Genomic DNA, 19,097 nt, shown 5'->3' on the forward strand with positions numbered 1-19,097 from the left:
GGAGGCGGGAGGAGGAGACGGGAGGAGGAGACGGGAGGGGGGGTGAGGGAGGAGGAGACGGGAGGGGGGGTGAGGGAGGAGGAGACGGGAGGGGGGGTGAGGGAGGAGGAGACGGGAGGGGGGGTGAGGGAGGAGGAGACGGGAGGGGGGGTGAGGGAGGAGGAGACGGGAGGGGGGGTGAGGGAGGAGGAGACGGGAGGGGGTGAGGGAGGAGGAGACGGGAGGGGGGGGGGAGGCAGGAGGAGACGGGAGGGGGGGGAAGGAGGAGGAGACGGGAGGGGGGGGAGGGAGGAGGAGACGGGAGGGGGGGAGGGAGGAGGAGACGGGAGGGGGGGGAGGGAGGAGGAGACGGGAGGGGGGGGAGGGAGGAGGAGACGGGAGGGGGGAGGCGGGAGGAGGAGACGGGAGGGGGGAGGCGGGAGGAGGAGACGGGAGGGGGGAGGCGGGAGGAGGAGACGGGAGGGGGGAGGAGGAGACGGGAGGGGGTGAGGGAGGAGGAGACGGGAGGGGGAGGCGGGAGGAGGAGACGGGAGGGGGAGGCGGGAGGAGGAGACGGGAGGGGGGAGGCGGGAGGAGGAGACGGGAGGGGGGAGGCGGGAGGAGGAGACGGGAGGGGGGAGGCGGGAGGAGGAGACGGGAGGGGGGGTGAGGGAGGAGGAGACGGGAGGGGGGGTGAGGGAGGAGGAGACGGGAGGGGGGGTGAGGGAGGAGGAGACGGGAGGGGGGGTGAGGGAGGAGGAGACGGGAGGGGGGGTGAGGGAGGAGGAGACGGGAGGGGGGGTGAGGGAGGAGGAGACGGGAGGGGGTGAGGGAGGAGGAGACGGGAGGGGGGGGGGAGGCAGGAGGAGACGGGAGGGGGGGGAAGGAGGAGGAGACGGGAGGGGGGGGGAGGAGGGGGAGACGGGAGGGGGGGAGGCAGGAGGAGGGGGAGGCAGGAGGAGACGGGAGGGGGGGAGGGAGGAGGAGACGGGAGGGGGGGTGAGGGAGGAGGAGACGGGAGGGGGGGTGAGGGAGGAGGAGACGGGAGGGGGGGTGAGGGAGGAGGAGACGGGAGGGGGGGTGAGGGAGGAGGAGACGGGAGGGGGGGTGAGGGAGGAGGAGACGGGAGGGGGGGTGAGGGAGGAGGAGACGGGAGGAGGAGACGGGAGGGGGGGGTGAGGGAGGAGGAGACGGGAGGGGGGGTGAGGGAGGAGGAGACGGGAGGGGGGAGGGCGGAGGCAGGAGGAGACGGGAGAGGGGGGGGGCAGGAGAAGATACAGAGGAGAGGACAAAGACAGGAGGAAGAAAAGAGCAGGAAACAGAGTTATCACAGGAATCAACCAAAGGTCAGATGTGACATCAGAGACCTGTAAAGACCAATCGACAGAAAACCTGCAACCACTGAGGAGCTACAGCACGTCAGAGACCATTGACGGCCTACAGGGGTCAGGAGGGGAATCCTATGCGCAGGGGTCAGGAGGGGAATCCTATGCGCAGGGGTCAGGAGGGGAATCCTATGCGCAGGGGTCAGGAGGGGAATCCTATGCGCAGGGGTCAGGAGGGGAATCCTATGCGCAGGGGTCAGGAGGGGAATCCTATGTGCACAGTGTACAGAATTATCAGCAGTTGGCGTCTCTGATGATCAGCTTATTACTGATAGTCTCCGGTGTTGTCGGTCTAGAAGACTTTTTCTGTCTGCAGAATTATTGGTTGACTAAAAAGAAATGTGATTAAGCCCTTAACACCAGGGCTGTGGGGTCGGTAAGCCAAACATCCGACTCCTCAATTTCCATGACTCCGACTCCCTCATACACGGCTCATGTGCACAGATTCATCTCAGTAAAGTCCAGACCCTGAGATCAGGAATAGGACGGACATTTATAGGACATTTCAGAACTTTCCCAAATTCTTATGGAAAAATATTCCCCACAAACTGCATTGAACGACTGCACCCAATGTATTATATTAGGAGTCGGAGTTGGTCCAGTTTATACCGATCCCAACTCCACAACCCTGCTTAACACCTTGTACTCCTGTGTCTTGCTCAGTGGTGGTCGGGCTCAGCCTCCTCACTTCAACCATGTCTCTGAGCACCTTGTATTTCTATGTCTTGCTCAGTGGTGGTCGGGCTCGGCCTCCTCACCTCGGCTGTGTCTCTGAGCACCTTGTACTTCTGTGTCTTGCTCAGTGGTGGTCGGGCTCAGCCTCCTCACCTCGGCCGAGTCTCTGAGCACCTTGTATTTCTAGGTCTTGCTCAGTGGTGGTCGGGCTCAGCCTCCTCACCTCGGCCGAGTCTCTGAGCACCTTGTATTTCTATGTCTTGCTCAGTGGTGGTCGGGTTCAGCCTCCTCACTTCAACCATGTCTCTGAGCACCTTGTATTTCTAGGTCTTGCTCAGTGGTGGTCGGGCTCAGCCTCCTCACCTCGGCCGTACCTCTGAGCACCTTGTCCTTCTGTGTCTTGCTCAGTGGTGGTCGGGCTCAGCCTCCTCACCTCGGCTGTGTCTCTGAGCACCTTGTCCTTCTGTGTCTTGCTCAGTGGTGGTCGGGCTCAGCCTCCTCACCTCGGCCGTACCTCTGAGCACCTTGTACTTCTGTGTCTTGCTCAGTGGTGGTCGGGCTCAGCCTCCTCACCTCGGCCGTGTCTCTGAGCACCTTGTATTTCTATGTCTTGCTCAGTGGTGGTCGGGCTCGGCCTCCTCACCTCGGCCGTACCTCTGAGCACCTTGTACTTCTGTGTCTTGCTCAGTGGTGGTCGGGCTCAGCCTCCTCACCTCGGCCGTACCTCTGAGCACCTTGTACTTCTGTGTCTTGCTCAGTGGTGGTCGGGTTCAGCCTCCTCACCTCGGCCGTGTCTCTGAGCACCTTGTATTTCTATGTCTTGCTCAGTGGTGGTCGGGCTCAGCCTCCTCACCTCGGCCGTACCTCTGAGCACCTTGTACTTCTGTGTCTTGCTCAGTGGTGGTTGGGCTCGGCCTCCTCACCTTGGCCGTGTCTCTGAGCACCTTGTACTTCTGTGTCTTGCTCAGTGGTGGTCGGGCTCAGCCTCCTCACCTCGGCCGTACCTCTGAGCACCTTGTACTTCTGTGTCTTGCTCAGTGGTGGTTGGGCTCGGCCTCCTCACCTCGGCCGTGTCTCTGAGCACCTTGTACTTCTGTGTCTTGCTCAGTGGTGGTCGGGCTCGGCCTCCTCACCTCGGCCGTGTCTCTGTGGTGCTGGTTCTGCGTCCTCTGTAGACAAGGAACAAACTGCTAATAATTCTGTACACCCTGACAAAGGGTGGGGCATCCTGAGGCCACGCCCCTGATTACGCACATGTCACCTGACCGGCTCCATCCATTCAGGATTATACAGCTGGAGGCGGGAAATGATTAATCTGCGGGAAATCTTGATCTGCTGAGAATTCTGCACAGTGTGCACAGCACCAGAAAAGAGGTCAGGAGAGGATCACAACAGTGGAGATCCCATGGACCCGTATAGAGGGGAGATGATCTACCAGTATGGAGGGACCCCCCTAGCAGTGCAGTCACCATGGAGCGGACCCTCGGTATAAGAGCACCTGATCAACAGTTTTCTTCTATTCCAGCTTGCACCATCCAATAGTTAACCCTTCACAGCAGGGCTTCTCACATCCACAATAAGAAGTGATAGAACGGCCCCTACGACATGTGGGCCCCTGATAGAATAATGGTCTCCTTGTATCAGTAAAGACGTGGTGTACTGAGTAATTAGCTGCAGCAGCGGTGCCCGAGGCGCGGAGGAGCCACCCGGAAGCAGAAGAACGGCGGCGCCGAGGAGCCACCCGGAAGCAGAAGAACGGCGGCGCCGAGGAGCCACCCGGAAGCAGAAGAACGGAGGCGCCGAGGAGCCACCCGGAAGCAGAAGAACGGAGGCGCGGAGGAGCCACCCGCAACCAGAAGAACGGAGGCGCGGGACAGCTGACATTTCACAGTGCGAAGAGAACAAGGACACAAGACGAGGAGAGATCCCGAACAAGAGTCGCCAAACTAAAGAGGCCAGTGTCTGGATCAACTTCCCCAGCATGGCGGACGACAGGGCCAGCGAGCGATCGAGAGGGCCAGCGGAGCAGCGAGCGAGAGGGCCAACGGAGCAGCGAGAGAGAGGGCCAGCGGAGCAGCGAGAGAGAAGGCCAGCGGAGCAGCGAGAGAGAAGGCCAGCGGAGCAGCGAGAGAGAGGGCCAGCGGAGCAGCGAGAGAGAGGGCCAGCGGAGCAGCGAGAGAGAAGGCCAGCGGAGCAGCGAGAGAGAAGGCCAGCGGAGCAGCGAGAGAGAAGGCCAGCGGAGCAGCGAGCGAGAGGGCCAGCGGAGCAGCGAGAGAGAAGGCGAGCAAAGAAAGAGAGCTCAGCGTTGGAGAGAGGGGACACGCTGTACCCATGTGATGGAGCAATATATTTTTGACATCCCTACCTGCTGAGATGATATATCTGCACTTAGTACAAGTGACAGATCCCCTTAAAGACAGTGATCAGACCCGGCCATTACACAGCAGGGGACATTTATAGGATTATCTCAGCACAGGAGCATTATATGGAAACATCCAATTGTGGAAGTTATTATTATTCCAAGATCTATGGATTAAAATCAACTTTTGTTCGTGGGAAAATCCCTTTAATACTACATTCCATTAATTCGGCATCTGAAGGTCCAATAGTTCAGACAGCCTGCCACCTGTCTCCAGCACAGCGCTGCTCAATCATCTGGAGCGCTGCCAGAATGAAGGAGACGGGAGATATTCCAGGTCGGCTTCCTCCTCTGATGATAACATGTTTTGGGAAGTTCTGGGGCAGAGATCCAAACAGGAGGCCGGGAGCTGCCGGGGATTTCTCACAGCATTTCTAGGCCGGGAGCCGAGACAGTGAGAGGCGGGGAGCGGACAAACAGCGGGGGGCGAGAGACGGCGGAGCGGGGGGCGCGAGACAGCGGAGCGAGCTGCTCACTGACCGATAAGCGGCAGAAATATAGGACACAGTAAAAAATGCAGCACCAACCCGAAGAGAGCGCCGCGGCAACCGGCACACACAGAGAGGCGGCGGCGGCAGCAACCGGCACACACAGAGAGGCGGCGGCGGCAGCAACCGGCACACACAGAGAGGCGGCGGCGGCAGCAACCGGCACACACAGAGAGGCGGCGGCGGCAGCAACCGGCACACACAGAGAGGCGGCGGCGGCAGCAACCGGCACACACAGAGAGGCGGCGGCGGCAGCAACCGGCACACACAGAGAGGCGGCGGCGGCAGCAACCGGCACACACAGAGAAGCGGCGGCGGCAGCAACCGGCACACACAGAGAAGCGGCGGCGGCAGCAACCGGCACACACAGAGAAGCGGCGGCGGCAGCAACCGGCACACACAGAGAAGCGGCGGCGGCAGCAACCGGCACACACAGAGAAGCGGCGGCGGCAGCAACCGGCACACACAGAGAAGCGGCGGCGGCAGCAACCGGCACACACAGAGAAGCGGCGGCGGCAGCAACCGGCACACACAGAGAAGCGGCGGCGGCAGCAACCGGCACACACAGAGAAGCGGCGGCGGCAGCAACCGGCACACACAGAGAAGCGGCGGCGGCAGCAACCGGCACACACAGAGAAGCGGCGGCGGCAGCAACCGGCACACACAGAGAAGCGGCGGCGGCAGCAACTGGCACACACAGAGAAGCGGCGGCGGCAGCAACCGGCACACACAGAGAAGCGGCGGCGGCAGCAACCGGCACACACAGAGAAGCGGCGGCGGCAGCAACCGGCACACACAGAGAAGCGGCAGCAACCGGCACACACAGAGAAGCGGCGGCGGCAGCAACCGGCACACACAGAGAAGCGGCGGCGGCAGCAACCGGCACACACAGAGAAGCGGCGGCGGCAGCAACCGGCACACACAGAGAAGCGGCGGCGGCAGCAACCGGCACACACAGAGAAGCGGCAGAGTGCGGGGACAACTCAGCGCACAAGCTGCATGGCACAAAAAGCGCAGCGACGCACGGCACGACTATTGTGGCAGCAATATTACTATTATAAGGTTTACAGCACCGCTGCTTCTATAGAAAGCTCAGGTGAGCACCTAATAAACACAGCACTGAGGTGGCAGATAACAGGGAGCAATAGCTTGCATTCCAATGTATAATGAGTGCAGACAGCGCTCGCGTTTTCACTAACAGCACGTACTCCGGTCATCTCCCTGAGCTGCAGAGCTGACGATCTAAAAGCCAGGTCCCTATTCCTGACATTGTAGCTTTGCTCCTACTTGTGGTGGTTTCCACGGTAACAGTAAAAATAGACATAGCAACAAAGGGCGCTGACTCAGGAGCCGCTCACAGGGACCCCAGCAGCCGACAGGAAGAGGCGACCACAAGACGCCCGTACTGCGACCATCAAAGATCATAGGAATCCAAAGACTAAATCCAGGGCACACCCAGCGAGCGTGTACCGTACCCCAAGATCACAGGCGGCATCCTCACATACAAGGGACATCTTAGTGGCAAATATTATGTCTGAGCGTGGCGGCGGGGGTCGCCGGTGCTAGGGGCTGAGCGTGGCGGCGGGGGTCGCCGGTGCTAGGGGCTGAGCGTGGCGGCGGGGGTCGCCGGTGCTAGGGGCTGAGCGTGGCGGCGGGGGTCGCCGGTGCTAGGGGCTGAGCGTGGCGGCGGGGGTCGCCGGTGCTAGGGGCTGAGCGTGGCGGCGGGGGTCGCCGGTGCTAGGGGCTGAGCGTGGCGGCGGGGGTCGCCGGTGCTAGGGGCTGAGCGTGGCGGCGGGGGTCGCCGGTGCTAGGGGCTGAGCGTGGCGGCGGGGGTCGCCGGTGCTAGGGGCTGAGCGTGGCGGCGGGGGTCGCCGGTGCTAGGGGCTGAGCGTGGCGGCGGGGGTCGCCGGTGCTAGGGGCTGAGCGTGGCGGCGGGGGTCGCCGGTGCTAGGGGCTGAGCGTGGCGGCGGGGGTCGCCGGTGCTAGGGGTTGAGCGTGGCGGCGGGGGTCGCCGGTGCTAGGGGTTGAGCGTGGCGGCGGGGGTCGCCGGTGCTAGGGACTGAGAGTGGTGGCGGGGGTTGCCGGTGGGTCTGAGCGTGGCGGCGGGGGTCCCTAGTTGTAGTAAGGCGTGGCGGCGCGGTACACAGCGGGGGGAGTTGCACTCACCTTTATTAGATGCTTGTTCACCCATTTGGTAAATGTCTTCTTCTGCACCCGGTCTCGTTCATCTGTAAGAGAGATGATGGGGGTTATCACACGCGGCTTCTAATGAGCGGAGGAGAAAGAGCAGAACTCCCTCCACACTGACCAACACATAATACGGTTATAACAGCCCATAGGACGGGCAGTAGCACGGTGCACAAGGGTACAGTACAGGTAGTGGAACGATGTATCCGAGTGCAGTACCCTAATAACAGGCAGCGGGACGATGTATCCGAGTGCAGTACCCTAATAACAGGCAGCAGGACGATGTATCCGAGTGCAGTACCCCAATAACAGGCAGCAGGACGATGTATCCGAGGGCAGTACCCCAATAACAGGCAGCGGGACGATGTATCTGAGGGCAGTACCCCAATAACAGGCAGTAGGACGATGTATCCGAGTGCAGTACCCCAATAACAGGCAGTAGGACGATGTATCCGAGTGCAGTACCCTAATAACAGGCAGCGGGACGATGTATCCGAGGGCAATACCTTAATAACAGGCAGAGGGACGATGTATCCGAGGGCAGTACCCCAATAACAGGCAGCGGGACGATGTATCCGAGGGCAGTACCCCAATAACAGGCAGAGGGACGATGTATCCGAGGGCAGTACCCCAATAACAGGCAGAGGGACGATGTATCCGAGGGCAGTACCCCAATAACAGGCAGAGGGACGATGTATCCGAGGGCAGTACCCCAATAACAGGCAGAGGGACGATGTATCCGAGGGCAGTACCCCAATAACAGGCAGAGGGACGATGTATCCGAGGGCAGTACCCCAATAACAGGCAGAGGGACGATGTATCCGAGGGCAGTACCCCAATAACAGGCAGAGGGACGATGTATCCGAGGGCAGTACCCTAATAACAGGCAGCGGGACGATGTATCCGAGGGCAATACCTTAATAACAGGCAGAGGGACGATGTATCCGAGGGCAGTACCCCAATAACAGGCAGCGGGACGATGTATCCGAGGGCAGTACCCCAATAACAGGCAGCGGGACGATGTATCCGAGGGCAGTACCCCAATAACAGGCAGCGGGACGATGTATCCGAGGGCAGTACCCCAATAACAGGCAGCGGGACGATGTATCCGAGGGCAGTACCCTAATAACAGGCAGTAGGACCCCGTACACTGAGGGCAGTACCCCAATAACAGGCAGCAGGACCCCGTACACTGAGGGCAGTACCCCAATAACAGGCAGCAGGACCCCGTACACTGAGGGCAGTACCCCAATAATAGGCAGTAGGACCCCGTACACTGAGGGCAGTACCCTAATAACAGGCAGCAGGACAATGTATCTGAGGGCAGTACCCCAATAACAGGCAGTAGGACCCCGTACACTGAGGGCAGTACCCCAATAACAGGCAGTAGGACCCCGTACACTGAGGGCAGTACCCCAATAACAGGCAGTAGGACCCCGTACACTGAGGGCAGTACCCCAATAACAGGCAGTAGGACCCCGTACACTGAGGGCAGTACCCCAATAATAGGCAGTAGGACCCCGTACACTGAGGGCAGTACCCTAATAACAGGCAGCAGGACAATGTATCTGAGGGCAGTACCCCAATAACAGGCAGTAGGACCCCGTACACTGAGGGCAGTACCCCAATAACAGGCAGTAGGACCCCGTACACTGAGGGCAGTACCCCAATAACAGGCAGTAGGACCCCGTACACTGAGGGCAGTACCCCAATAATAGGCAGTAGGACCCCGTACACTGAGGGCAGTACCCCAATAACAGGCAGTAGGACCCCGTACACTGAGGGCAGTACCCCAATAACAGGCAGTAGGACCCCGTACACTGAGGGCAGTACCCCAATAACAGGCAGTAGGACCCCGTACACTGAGGGCAGTACCCCAATAACAGGCAGTAGGACCCCGTACACTGAGGGCAGTACCCCAATAACAGGAAGTAGGACCCCGTACACTGAGGGCAGTACCCCAATAACAGGCAGTAGGACCCCGTACACTGAGGGCAGTACCCCAATAATAGGCAGTAGGACCCCGTACACTGAGGGCAGTACCCTAATAACAGGCAGCAGGACAATGTATCTGAGGGCAGTACCCCAATAAACGGCAGCGGGATGATGTATCCGAGGGCAGTACCCCAATAACAGGCAGTAGGACCCCGTACACTGAGGGCAGTACCCCAATAACAGGCAGTAGGACCCCGTACACTGAGGGCAGTACCCTAATAATAGGCAGCAGGACAATGTATCCGAGGGCAGTACCCCAATAACAGGCAGCGGGACGATGTATCCGAGGGCAGTACCCCAATAACAGGCAGTAGGACCCCGTACACAGAGCAGTACCCCAATAACAGGCTGTAGGACAATGTATCCGAGTGCAGTACCCCAATAACAGGCAGAAGGACCCCGTACAGAGGGCAGTACCCTAATAACAGGCAGTAGGACCCCGTACACTGAGAGCAGTACCCCAATAACAGGCAGTAGGACCCCGTACACTGAGGGCAGTACCCCAATAACAGGCAGTAGGACCCCGTACACTGAGAGCAGTACCCCAATAACAGGCAGTAGGACCCCGTACACTGAGGGCAGTACCCCAATAACAGGCAGTAGGACCCCGTACACTGAGGGCAGTACCCCAATAACAGGCAGTAGGACCCCGTACACTGAGGCCTCAGGAGACACACAGGATAAAAAACAACCAAACTGTAAACCAAAGTGGTTTCCCAGAGTTTATAATCCCCCTTGCCCACTGAGCCGGCACTCCACAGTGATGCCACCCAGCAGAGGGCACTGATCCCCTCAGGGGTTAACAGGTGACTTCCTATGAGTGTCTGTGGCCCCTGCCCACACCCCACCAGTAGCCCGTACCTTTCTTGCCCTCTGTGGCCCTCAGCACTGCCAGGTACAGGTTATCCTCAGAGCTGGTTCTCTGGCGGAATGCGCTGTCCTGATTGGATGGCAGGGCGGCATTGGTGCGGTACATGTGCTGGTCCATGGAGCTGACACTCTGCTGCTGCTGCTGGATGCCTCTGATCTCCGCTCTCAGCCTTCACCTCCCTCCTTCCCTTTCTCTCTCTACCCCCCGATTGGCCGCAGGCTAAGCAATTCCAAGCCTGCCCTGTCTGGTTCCTGCCCTGCCCACTCAGTGCCCTCCCCTTTCCGAGGTGTGTCACGGACCCACTCAAGGTGTGCCCCACCGACACTCCCACAGGATGCCCGGCCTCCTCCCCCACTCTGCCGCTGTAAACCCCCCGCCCAAAGCAAGAGCCGAGCTGCAAGAGAGCAGGGGCCAGTGTGCAAGAGAGCAGGGGCCAGTGTGCTAGAGCAGAGCTGCAAGAGAGCAGGGGCCAGTGTGCTAGAGCCGAGCTGCAAGAGAGCAGGGGCCAGTGTGCTAGAGCAGAGCTGCAAGAGAGCAGGGGCCAGTGTGCTAGAGCCGAGCTGCAAGAGAGCAGGGGCCAGTGTGCAAGAGCCGAGCTGCAAGAGAGCAGGGGCCAGTGTGCAAGAGCCGAGCTGCAAGAGAGCAGGGGCCAGTGTGCAAGAGCCGAGCTGCAAGAGAGCAGGGGCCAGTGTGCAAGAGCCGAGCTGCAAGAGAGCAGGGGCCAGTGTGCAAGAGAGCAGGGGCCAGTGTGCTAGAGCAGAGCTGCAAGAGAGCAGGGGCCAGTGTGCAAGAGAGCAGGGACCAGTGTGCAAGAGCCGAGCTGCAAGAGAGCAGGGGACAGTGTGCAAGAGAGCAGGGGCCAGTGTGCTAGAGCCGAGCTGCAAGAGAGCAGGGGACAGTGTGCAAGAGAGCAGGGGCCAGTGTGCAAGAGCCCGGGCCAGTGTGCTAGAGCCGAGCTGCAAGAGAGCAGGGGCCAGTGTGCAAGAGCTGAGCTGCAAGAGAGCAGGGGCCAGTGTGCAAGAGAGCAGGGGCCAGTGTGCAAGAGCCGAGCTGCTAGAGAGCAGGGGCCAGTGTGCAAGAGCCCGGGCCAGTGTGCTAGAGCCGAGCTGCAAGAGAGCAGGGGCCAGTGTGCAAGAGCCGAGCTGCAAGAGAGCAGGGGCCAGTGTGCAAGAGCCGAGCTGCAAGAGAGCAGGGGCCAGTGTGCCAGAGCCCGGGCCAGTGTGCAAGAGAGCAGGGGCCAGTGTGCAAGAGCCAAGCTGCAAGAGAGCAGGGGCCAGTGTGCCAGAGCCCGGGCCAGTGTGCAAGAGAGCAGAGGACAGTGTGCAAGAGAGCAGGGGCCAGTGTGCAAGAGCCGAGCTGCAAGAGAGCAGGGGCCAGTGTGCAAGAGAGCAGGGGCCAGTGTGCAAGAGCCGAGCTGCAAGAGAGCAGGGGCCAGTGTGCAAGAGCCGAGCTGCAAGAGAGCAGGGGCCAGTGTGCAAGAGAGCAGGGGCCAGTGTGCTAGAGCCGAGCTGCAAGAGAGCAGGGGCCAGTGTGCAAGAGCCGAGCTGCAAGAGAGCAGGGGCCAGTGTGCCAGAGCCCGGGCCAGTGTGCAAGAGAGCAGAAGACAGTGTGCAAGAGAGCAGGGGCCAGTGTGCAAGAGCCGAGCTGCAAGAGAGCAGGGGCCAGTGTGCAAGAGCCGAGCTGCAAGAGAGCAGGGGCCAGTGTGCAAGAGCCGAGCTGCAAGAGAGCAGGGGCCAGTGTGCTAGAGCCGAGCTGCAAGAGAGCAGGGGCTAGTGGGCAAGAGAGCAGGAGCTAGTGGGCAAGAGAGCAGGGGCCAGTGTGCTAGAGCCGAGCTGCAAGAGAGCAGGGGCCAGTGTGCAAGAGCCCGGGCCAGTGTGCTAGAGCCGAGCTGCAAGAGACCAGGGGACAGTGTGCAAGAGCCGAGCTGCAAGAGAGCAGGGGACAGTGGGCAAGAGAACAGGGGCCAGTGTGCAAGAGCCCGGGCCAGTGTGCTAGAGCCGAGCTGCAAGAGAGCAGGGGCCAGTGTGCAAGAGCTGAGCTGCAAGAGAGCAGGGGCCAGTGTGCAAGAGCCGAGCTGCTAGAGAGCAGGGGCCAGTGTGCAAGAGCCGAGCTGCAAGAGAGCAGGGGACAGTGTGCAAGAGCCGAGCTGCAAGAGAGCAGGGGACAGTGTGCAAGAGCTGAGCTGCAAGAGAGCAGGGGACAGTGTGCAAGAGCCGAGCTGCAAGAGAGCAGGGGCCAGTGTGCAAGAGAGCAGGGGCCAGTGTGCAAGAGCCGAGCTGCAAGAGATCGGGCCAGTGTGCAAGAGCCGAGCTGCAAGACAGCAGGGGCCAGTGTGCCAGAGCCCGGGCCAGTGTGCAAGAGCCCGGGCCAGTGTGCAAGAGCCGAGCTGCAAGAGAGCAGGGGCCAGTGTGCAAGAGCCCGGACCAGTGTGCAAGAGCCGAGCTGCAAGAGAGCAGGGGCCAGTGTGCAAGAGCAGTGGCCAGTGTACAAGAGCCCGGGCCAGTGTGCAAGAGCCGAGCTGCAAGAGAGCAGGGGACAGTGTGCAAGAGAGCAGGGGCCAGTGTGCTAGAGCCGAGCTGCAAGAGAGCAGGGGCCAGTATGCAAGAGCTGAGCTGCAAGAGAGCAGGGGCCAGTGTGCAAGAGAGCAGGGGCCAGTGTGCAAGAGAGCAGGGGCCAGTGTGCAAGAGCCGAGCTGCAAGAGAGCAGGGGCCAGTGTGCAAGAGCCCGGGCCAGTGTGCAAGAGCCGAGCTGCAAGAGAGCAGGGGCCAGTGTGCAAGAGCCGAGCTGCAAGAGAGCAGGGGCCAGTGTGCAAGAGCCCGGGCCAGTGTGCTAGAGCCGAGCTGCAAGAGAGCCCGGGCCAGTGTGCCAGAGCCGAGCTGCAAGAGAGCCCGGGCCAGTGTGCCAGAGCCGAGCTGCAAGAGAGCCCGGGCCAGTGTGCAAGAGCCGAGCTGCAAGAGAGCAGGGGCCAGTGTGCAAGATCCCAGGCCAGTGTGCTAGAGCCGAGCTGCAAGATCCCAGGCCAGTGTGCTAGAGCCGAGCTGCAAGAGAGCAGGGGTCAGTGTGCAAGAGACCGGGCCAGTGTGCAAGACAGCAGGGGCCAGTGTGCAAGAGCCGAGCTGCAAGAGAGCAGGGGCCAGTGTGCTAGAGCCGAGCTGCAAGAGAGCAGGGGCCAGTGTGCCAGAGCCGAGCTGCAAGAGAGCAGGGGCCAGTGTACAAGAGCCCGGGCCATTGTGCAAGAGCCGGAGAGCCCGGGCCGGTATGCAAGAGCCGCAGAGCAGGGGCCGGTGTGCAGGAGCTGCAGAGCAGGGGCCACAGAGGAGGGGCCGGTGTGCAGGAGCCGCCGAGGAGGGGCCGGTGTGCAGGAGCCGCAGAGCAGGGGCCTGTGTGCAGGAGCCGCAGAGGAGGGGCTGGTGTGCAAGAGTCGCAGAACCGAGAGGTGCCAGTGTTTCGAAGGGTCCCTGTCTTTTGGGGGATTTATGGAGGGCCAAGCCCCTGTAATTTGGGGGTGGTCTCTAGGTTGCTGGGTCTTTGTGTTTCTCAATGGCCGGGTCCTTGTGTTTTTGGGGGTCTACATGGTGCCAGGTTCATGTGCTTTGGGGCCCTGTGTTTTGATGGGTCTCTGTGGTGCTAGGTCCTTGTGTTTCAGGGGTGCTCGGTCCATATGTTTTGGGGGTCTCTGGGGTGTTGGGTTCCTGTGTTTTGGGGGGCTCTTTGTGGTGACTGGTTCCTGTGTTTCGGGGGGGTCACTTGGGGCTGCCAGGTCCCTGTGTTTCGTGGGGGGTCACTTGGGGCGGCCTGGTCCCTGTGTTTCGGGGGGGGTCACTTGGGGTGGCCTGGTCCCTGTGTTTCGGGGGGGGGGGTGTCACTTGGGGCGGCCAGATCCCTGTGTTTCGGGGGGGTCACTTTGGGCGGCCTGGTCCCTGTGTTTCGGGGGGGTCACTTTGGGCGGCCTGGTCCCTGTGTTTCGGGGGGGGGGTCACTTTGGGCGGCCAGGTCCCTGTGTTTCGGGGGGTCACTTTGGGCGGCCAGGTCCCTGTGTTTCGGGGGGGGGGGGGGTCACTTTGGGCGGCCAGGTCCCTGTGTTTCGGGGGGGTCACTTTGGGCGGCCAGGTCCCTGTGTTTCGGGTGGGTCACTTTGGGCGGCCAGGTCCCTGTGTTTTGGGGAGGGGGTCACTCGGGGCGGCCAGGTCCCTGTGTTTCGGGGGGGGGGGGGGTCACTTGGGGCTGCCAGGTCCCTGTGTTTCGGGGGGGTCACTTGGGGCGGCCAGGTCCCTGTGTTTCGGGGGGGTCACTCGGGGCGGCCAGGTCCCTGTGTTTCAGGGGGGTCACTTGGGGCTGCCAGGTCCCTGTGTTTCGGGGGGGTCACTTTGGGCGGCCAGGTCCCTGTGTTTCGGGGGGTCACTCGGGGCGGCTAGGTCCCTGTGTTTCGGGGATCTCTCTCGGGGCGGCCAGGTCCCTGTGTTTCGGGGATCTCTCTCGGGGCGGCCAGGTCCCTGTGTTTCGGGGGGTCACTCGGGGTGGCCAGGTCCCTGTGTTTCGGGGATCTCTCTCGGGGCGGCCAGGTCCCTGTGTTTCGGGGGGTCACTCGGGGCGGCCAGGTCCCTGTGTTTCGGGGATCTCTCTCGGGGTGGCCAGGTCCCTGTGTTTCGGGGATCTCTCTCGGGGCGGCCAGGTCCCTGTGTTTCGGGGATCTCTCTCGGGGCGGCCAGGTCCCTGTGTTTCGGGGATCTCTCTCGGGGTGGCCAGGTCCCTGTGTTTCGGGGGGTCACTCGGGGTGGCCAGGTCCCTGTGTTTCGGGGATCTCTCTCGGGGTGGCCAGGTCCCTGTGTTTCGGGGGGTCACTCGGGGCGGCCAGGTCCCTGTGTTTCGGGGATCTCTCTCGGGGCGGCCAGGTCCCTGTGTTTCGGGGGGTCACTCGGGGCGGCCAGGTCCCTGTGTTTCAGGGATCTCTCTTGGGGCGGCCAGGTCCCTGTGTTTCGGGGGGTCACTCGGGGCGGCCAGGTCCCTGTGTTTCGGGGGGTCACTCGGGGCGGCCAGGTCCCTGTGTTTCGGGGATCTCTCTCGGGGCGGCCAGGTCCCTGTGTTTCGGGGGGTCACTCGGGGCGGCCAGGTCCCTGTGTTTCGGGGATCTCTCTCGGGGTGGCCAGGTCCCTGTGTTTCGGGGGGTCACTCGGGGCGGCCAGGTCCCTGTGTTTCGGGGATCTCTCTCGGGGCGGCCAGGTCCCTGTGTTTCGGGGGGTCACTCGGGGTGGCCAGGTCCCTGTGTTTCGGGGATCTCTCTCGGGGTGGCCAGGTCCCTGTGTTTCGGGGGGTCTCTCGGGGTGGCCAGGTCCCTGTGTTTCGGGGGGTCACTCGGGGCGGCCAGGTCCCTGTGTTTCGGGGATCTCTCTCGGGGTGGCCAGGTCCCTGTGTTTCGGGGGGTCACTCGGGGCGGCCAGGTCCCTGTGTTTCGGGGATCTCTCTCGGGGCGGCCAGGTCCCTGTGTTTCGGGGGGTCACTCGGGGTGGCCAGGTCCCTGTGTTTCGGGGATCTCTCTCGGGGCGGCCAGGTCCCTGTGTTTCGGGGGGTCACTCGGGGCGGCCAGGTCCCTGTGTTTCGGGGATCTCTCTCGGGGCGGCCAGGTCCCTGTGTTTCGGGGGGTCACTCGGGGCGGCCAGGTCCCTGTGTTTCGGGGGGTCACTCGGGGCGGCCAGGTCCCTGTGTTTCGGGGATCTCTCTCGGGGTGGCCAGGTCCCTGTGTTTCGGGGGGTCACTCGGGGCGGCCAGGTCCCTGTGTTTCGGGGATCTCTCTCGGGGCGGCCAGGTCCCTGTGTTTCGGGGATCTCTCTCGGGGTGGCCAGGTCCCTGTGTTTCGGGGGGTCACTCGGGGTGGCCAGGTCCCTGTGTTTCGGGGATCTCTCTCGGGGTGGCCAGGTCCCTGTGTTTCGGGGGGTCACTCGGGGCGGCCAGGTCCCTGTGTTTCGGGGATCTCTCTCGGGGCGGCCAGGTCCCTGTGTTTCGGGGGGTCACTCGGGGTGGCCAGGTCCCTGTGTTTCGGGGATCTCTCTCTGGATGTCACACAGCTGATGCTCGGCAGCGCTCACATTCCTGTAACTTGCTGTGACAGAACTGACTAAATATCTGGCAGCTACACATTCCTGCAGACAGCGGCGCTTCCCACAGTAATTAGCCCCCGTGAGCCTGTGCCCCACCCTCGCCACTCCACACCTGAGCTGGTGCCAGGAGCTGCCCCTCATCACGCCTCTGCCACAGGACCGGCCAGCACAGAGACGTGAAATACTGCAGAACCGTGCGATGCGTCATTCAGACAATGCACAAGACGCTGCTCTGTGCGCCCCCATCCCTGGATCCACCTGGGGCAAAACACGGGAAAACTCCACCCGTCACAATGAGACATCCGACAGTCACACTGCAAACCCCAACATGACGTCACTCCACCAAAAATATCACCAAAAGAAGCATTGAGCAAATCTACACACCCTCATCTTCATAGCGTCATCCCTGGAAAGATGCCTTATTACATGACACACTGACAATCACACACCAGGAAGAACATTCCAGAAGTACAGTGCAGACTGACACACAGCGGGACAAGCTGCATCACCCCTGACAACATCGATGGAGGCAATGAGACCAGTGTGCAAAACACGCTGAGACAGCGTACCAATGGGGGGGAGAAACATAGGGTTAAAAGTGCATGAAAGAAGGAAAAACATGAGCAGAAGGACGACCCTCAAACACCTGAGCGGAAGACCCCAGGGCGAGGCCCTGCAAAAGATAGCAAAGGTGTCATCTCATACCGCCTACCCCGCACCGCAACAACCCACAATACCCTGTGCCGCAACCGGACCCAACACTTCACACCGCAACACATCAACCCCCCACACCTCACCCCGACCCAGAACACTTCACTCCGCAACAATCTGCCCTGCAACACATCAACCCAACCCGCACCACAACACAAAACAGCAACCCACCTTACCCCTCAACAAGCCGACCCACAACACCGCGACCTGACTCACAACACTTCACCCCACACTGCAATAACTCAACCTGTCCCCAACACTTCACTCTGCAACAATGCGCTCTGGAACACTCCACACCGCAACACATCAACCCGCCCCAGGACACCTCACTCCACAACCTGCCCCACAACACCGCAACCCGACTCAACATTTCACCCAACACGCAGCCTGCCCCACAACACTTCACCCTGCAACCCAACCCAGAACACTTCAACCTGCAACACCACAACCCACCACACAATACTTCACCCCGCAACACCTCACACCGCAACACATCAACCCAACTCACAACACCGAAGCCTCTACTGCAACACCCCACAACACATCAACCCAGCCTACCACACCTTACCCCGCAACAACCCGACCCACAACACCTCACCCCACAATACCGTGACCTGACTCACAGCACTTCACCCCACACTGCAACAATGTGCCCTGCAACACTCTACACTGAAACGCATCAACCCACCATACAACACCACAACCCGCCCTATTACACCCCGCAACACCATGACTCGACTCACAACACGTCACCCACACCACCTCAAACAGTCCCACAACACTTCACCCAGCAACAATCTGCCCTGCAACACCTCAACCCACCCCGCAACAATCCGCCTTGCAATATCCCACACAACACACCAACCTGCCCCACAGCACCTCACCCCACAACTCTTCACACCGCAACAACTCAACCCACCCCACTTCGCACTGTAACACCCCACATCGCAAACCATCAACCCGCCCTACAAAACCACAACCCACCAAACCACACCCCACAACAATCAGCCCAGCAACCCGTCCCACAACACCGCGACCCGCCTCACAACACTTCACCCTGCAACAACCCCAACCTGCCCCACAACACTTCCCCAGCAACAATCCACCCTGCAACACCCCACAACACTTCGTCCCGCAACAATCCGCTGCAAAACATCAACCTGCCTTACAACACCACAACCCGCCTGTAACACCGCGACCTGACGCACAACACTTCACCCCGCAACAACCCCAGCCTGCCCCACAACACTTCCCCCAGCAACAATCCGCCCAGCAACACCCCATACTGTAACACATCAACCTGACCCACAACACTACACATCACCCCCCAACAATCCAACCCACAACACTGCAACCTGGCTAACACCACTTCACCCCGCACTGCAAAACCTCAACCAGTCGAGCAACACCACAATCCACCCCACAACATTTCACCCAGCAACCACCCCACACCACGTCAACCCGCCCCGTAACAATCCGCCCCACAACACCACAACTCGTTTAACACTTCACCCCGCAACCCAACCCAGAACACTTCAACCCACAACATCTCAACCCACCTCACAATACTTCACCCCACAACAATCCGCCCTGCAACACCCCACACCGCAACACATCAGCCCACCACACCTCAACCTGCAACACATCAACCCAACCCACAACACCGCAGCCTCTACCAAAATACTTCACCACGCAACACTGCACCCTGCAACACCCCACAACACATCAACCCAGCCTACCACACCTTACCCCGCAACAACCCAACCCACAATTCCATGACCTGACTCACAGAACTTCACCCCACACTGCAACACCTCAACCTACTCCACAACAATGTGCCCTGCAACACTCCACACTGAAACGCATCAATCCACCATACAACAGCACAACCCGCCCCATTACACCCCGCAACACCATGACTCGATGCACAACACGTCACCCGCAACACCTCAAACTGCCCCACAACACTTCACCCAGCAACAACCACCTTGCAACACATCAACCTGACCCACAACACTACACCCCACCACGCAACAATCCACCCCACAACACCGCAAACTGGCTAACACCACTTCACCCTGCAACACCCCACACTGCAAAACCTCAACCAGTCGAACAACACCACAATCCACCCCACAACATTTCACCCAGCAACCACCCCACACCACATCAACCCGCCCCGTAACAATCTGCCCCACAACACCGCAACCCGGTTAACATTTCACCCCGCAACACCCCATACTGCAAAACCTCAATCCGCTAAACAACACCATAACTCACCCCACAAAATTT

General features: G+C 60.9%; 1 protein-coding gene across 7 annotated transcripts in view; it reads right to left on the reverse strand.

The window, feature by feature from the left end:
• The window catches only part of PLEC (plectin), a 479,139-nt gene that overhangs the window by 73,030 nt on the left and 387,012 nt on the right, over positions 1-19,097 (reverse strand). For 6 of the 7 annotated variants that reach the window (XM_073680149.1, XM_073680144.1, XM_073680143.1 and 3 more), the window contains exon 2: positions 7,113-7,174. In XM_073680149.1, coding sequence (XP_073536250.1) covers positions 7,113-7,174 — 62 coding nt within the window. Of the gene's footprint in view, positions 1-7,112; positions 7,175-9,989; positions 10,226-19,097 lie in introns of those variants that run through there. The other variant, XM_073680150.1, reaches the window with a different exon arrangement.

Source organism: Phyllobates terribilis, unplaced genomic scaffold, assembly GCF_046119375.1.
Source record: "Phyllobates terribilis strain yellow unplaced genomic scaffold, ASM4611937v1 Scaffold_4__5_contigs__length_816908805, whole genome shotgun sequence".
Lineage (NCBI taxonomy): Eukaryota > Metazoa > Chordata > Amphibia > Anura > Dendrobatidae > Phyllobates > Phyllobates terribilis.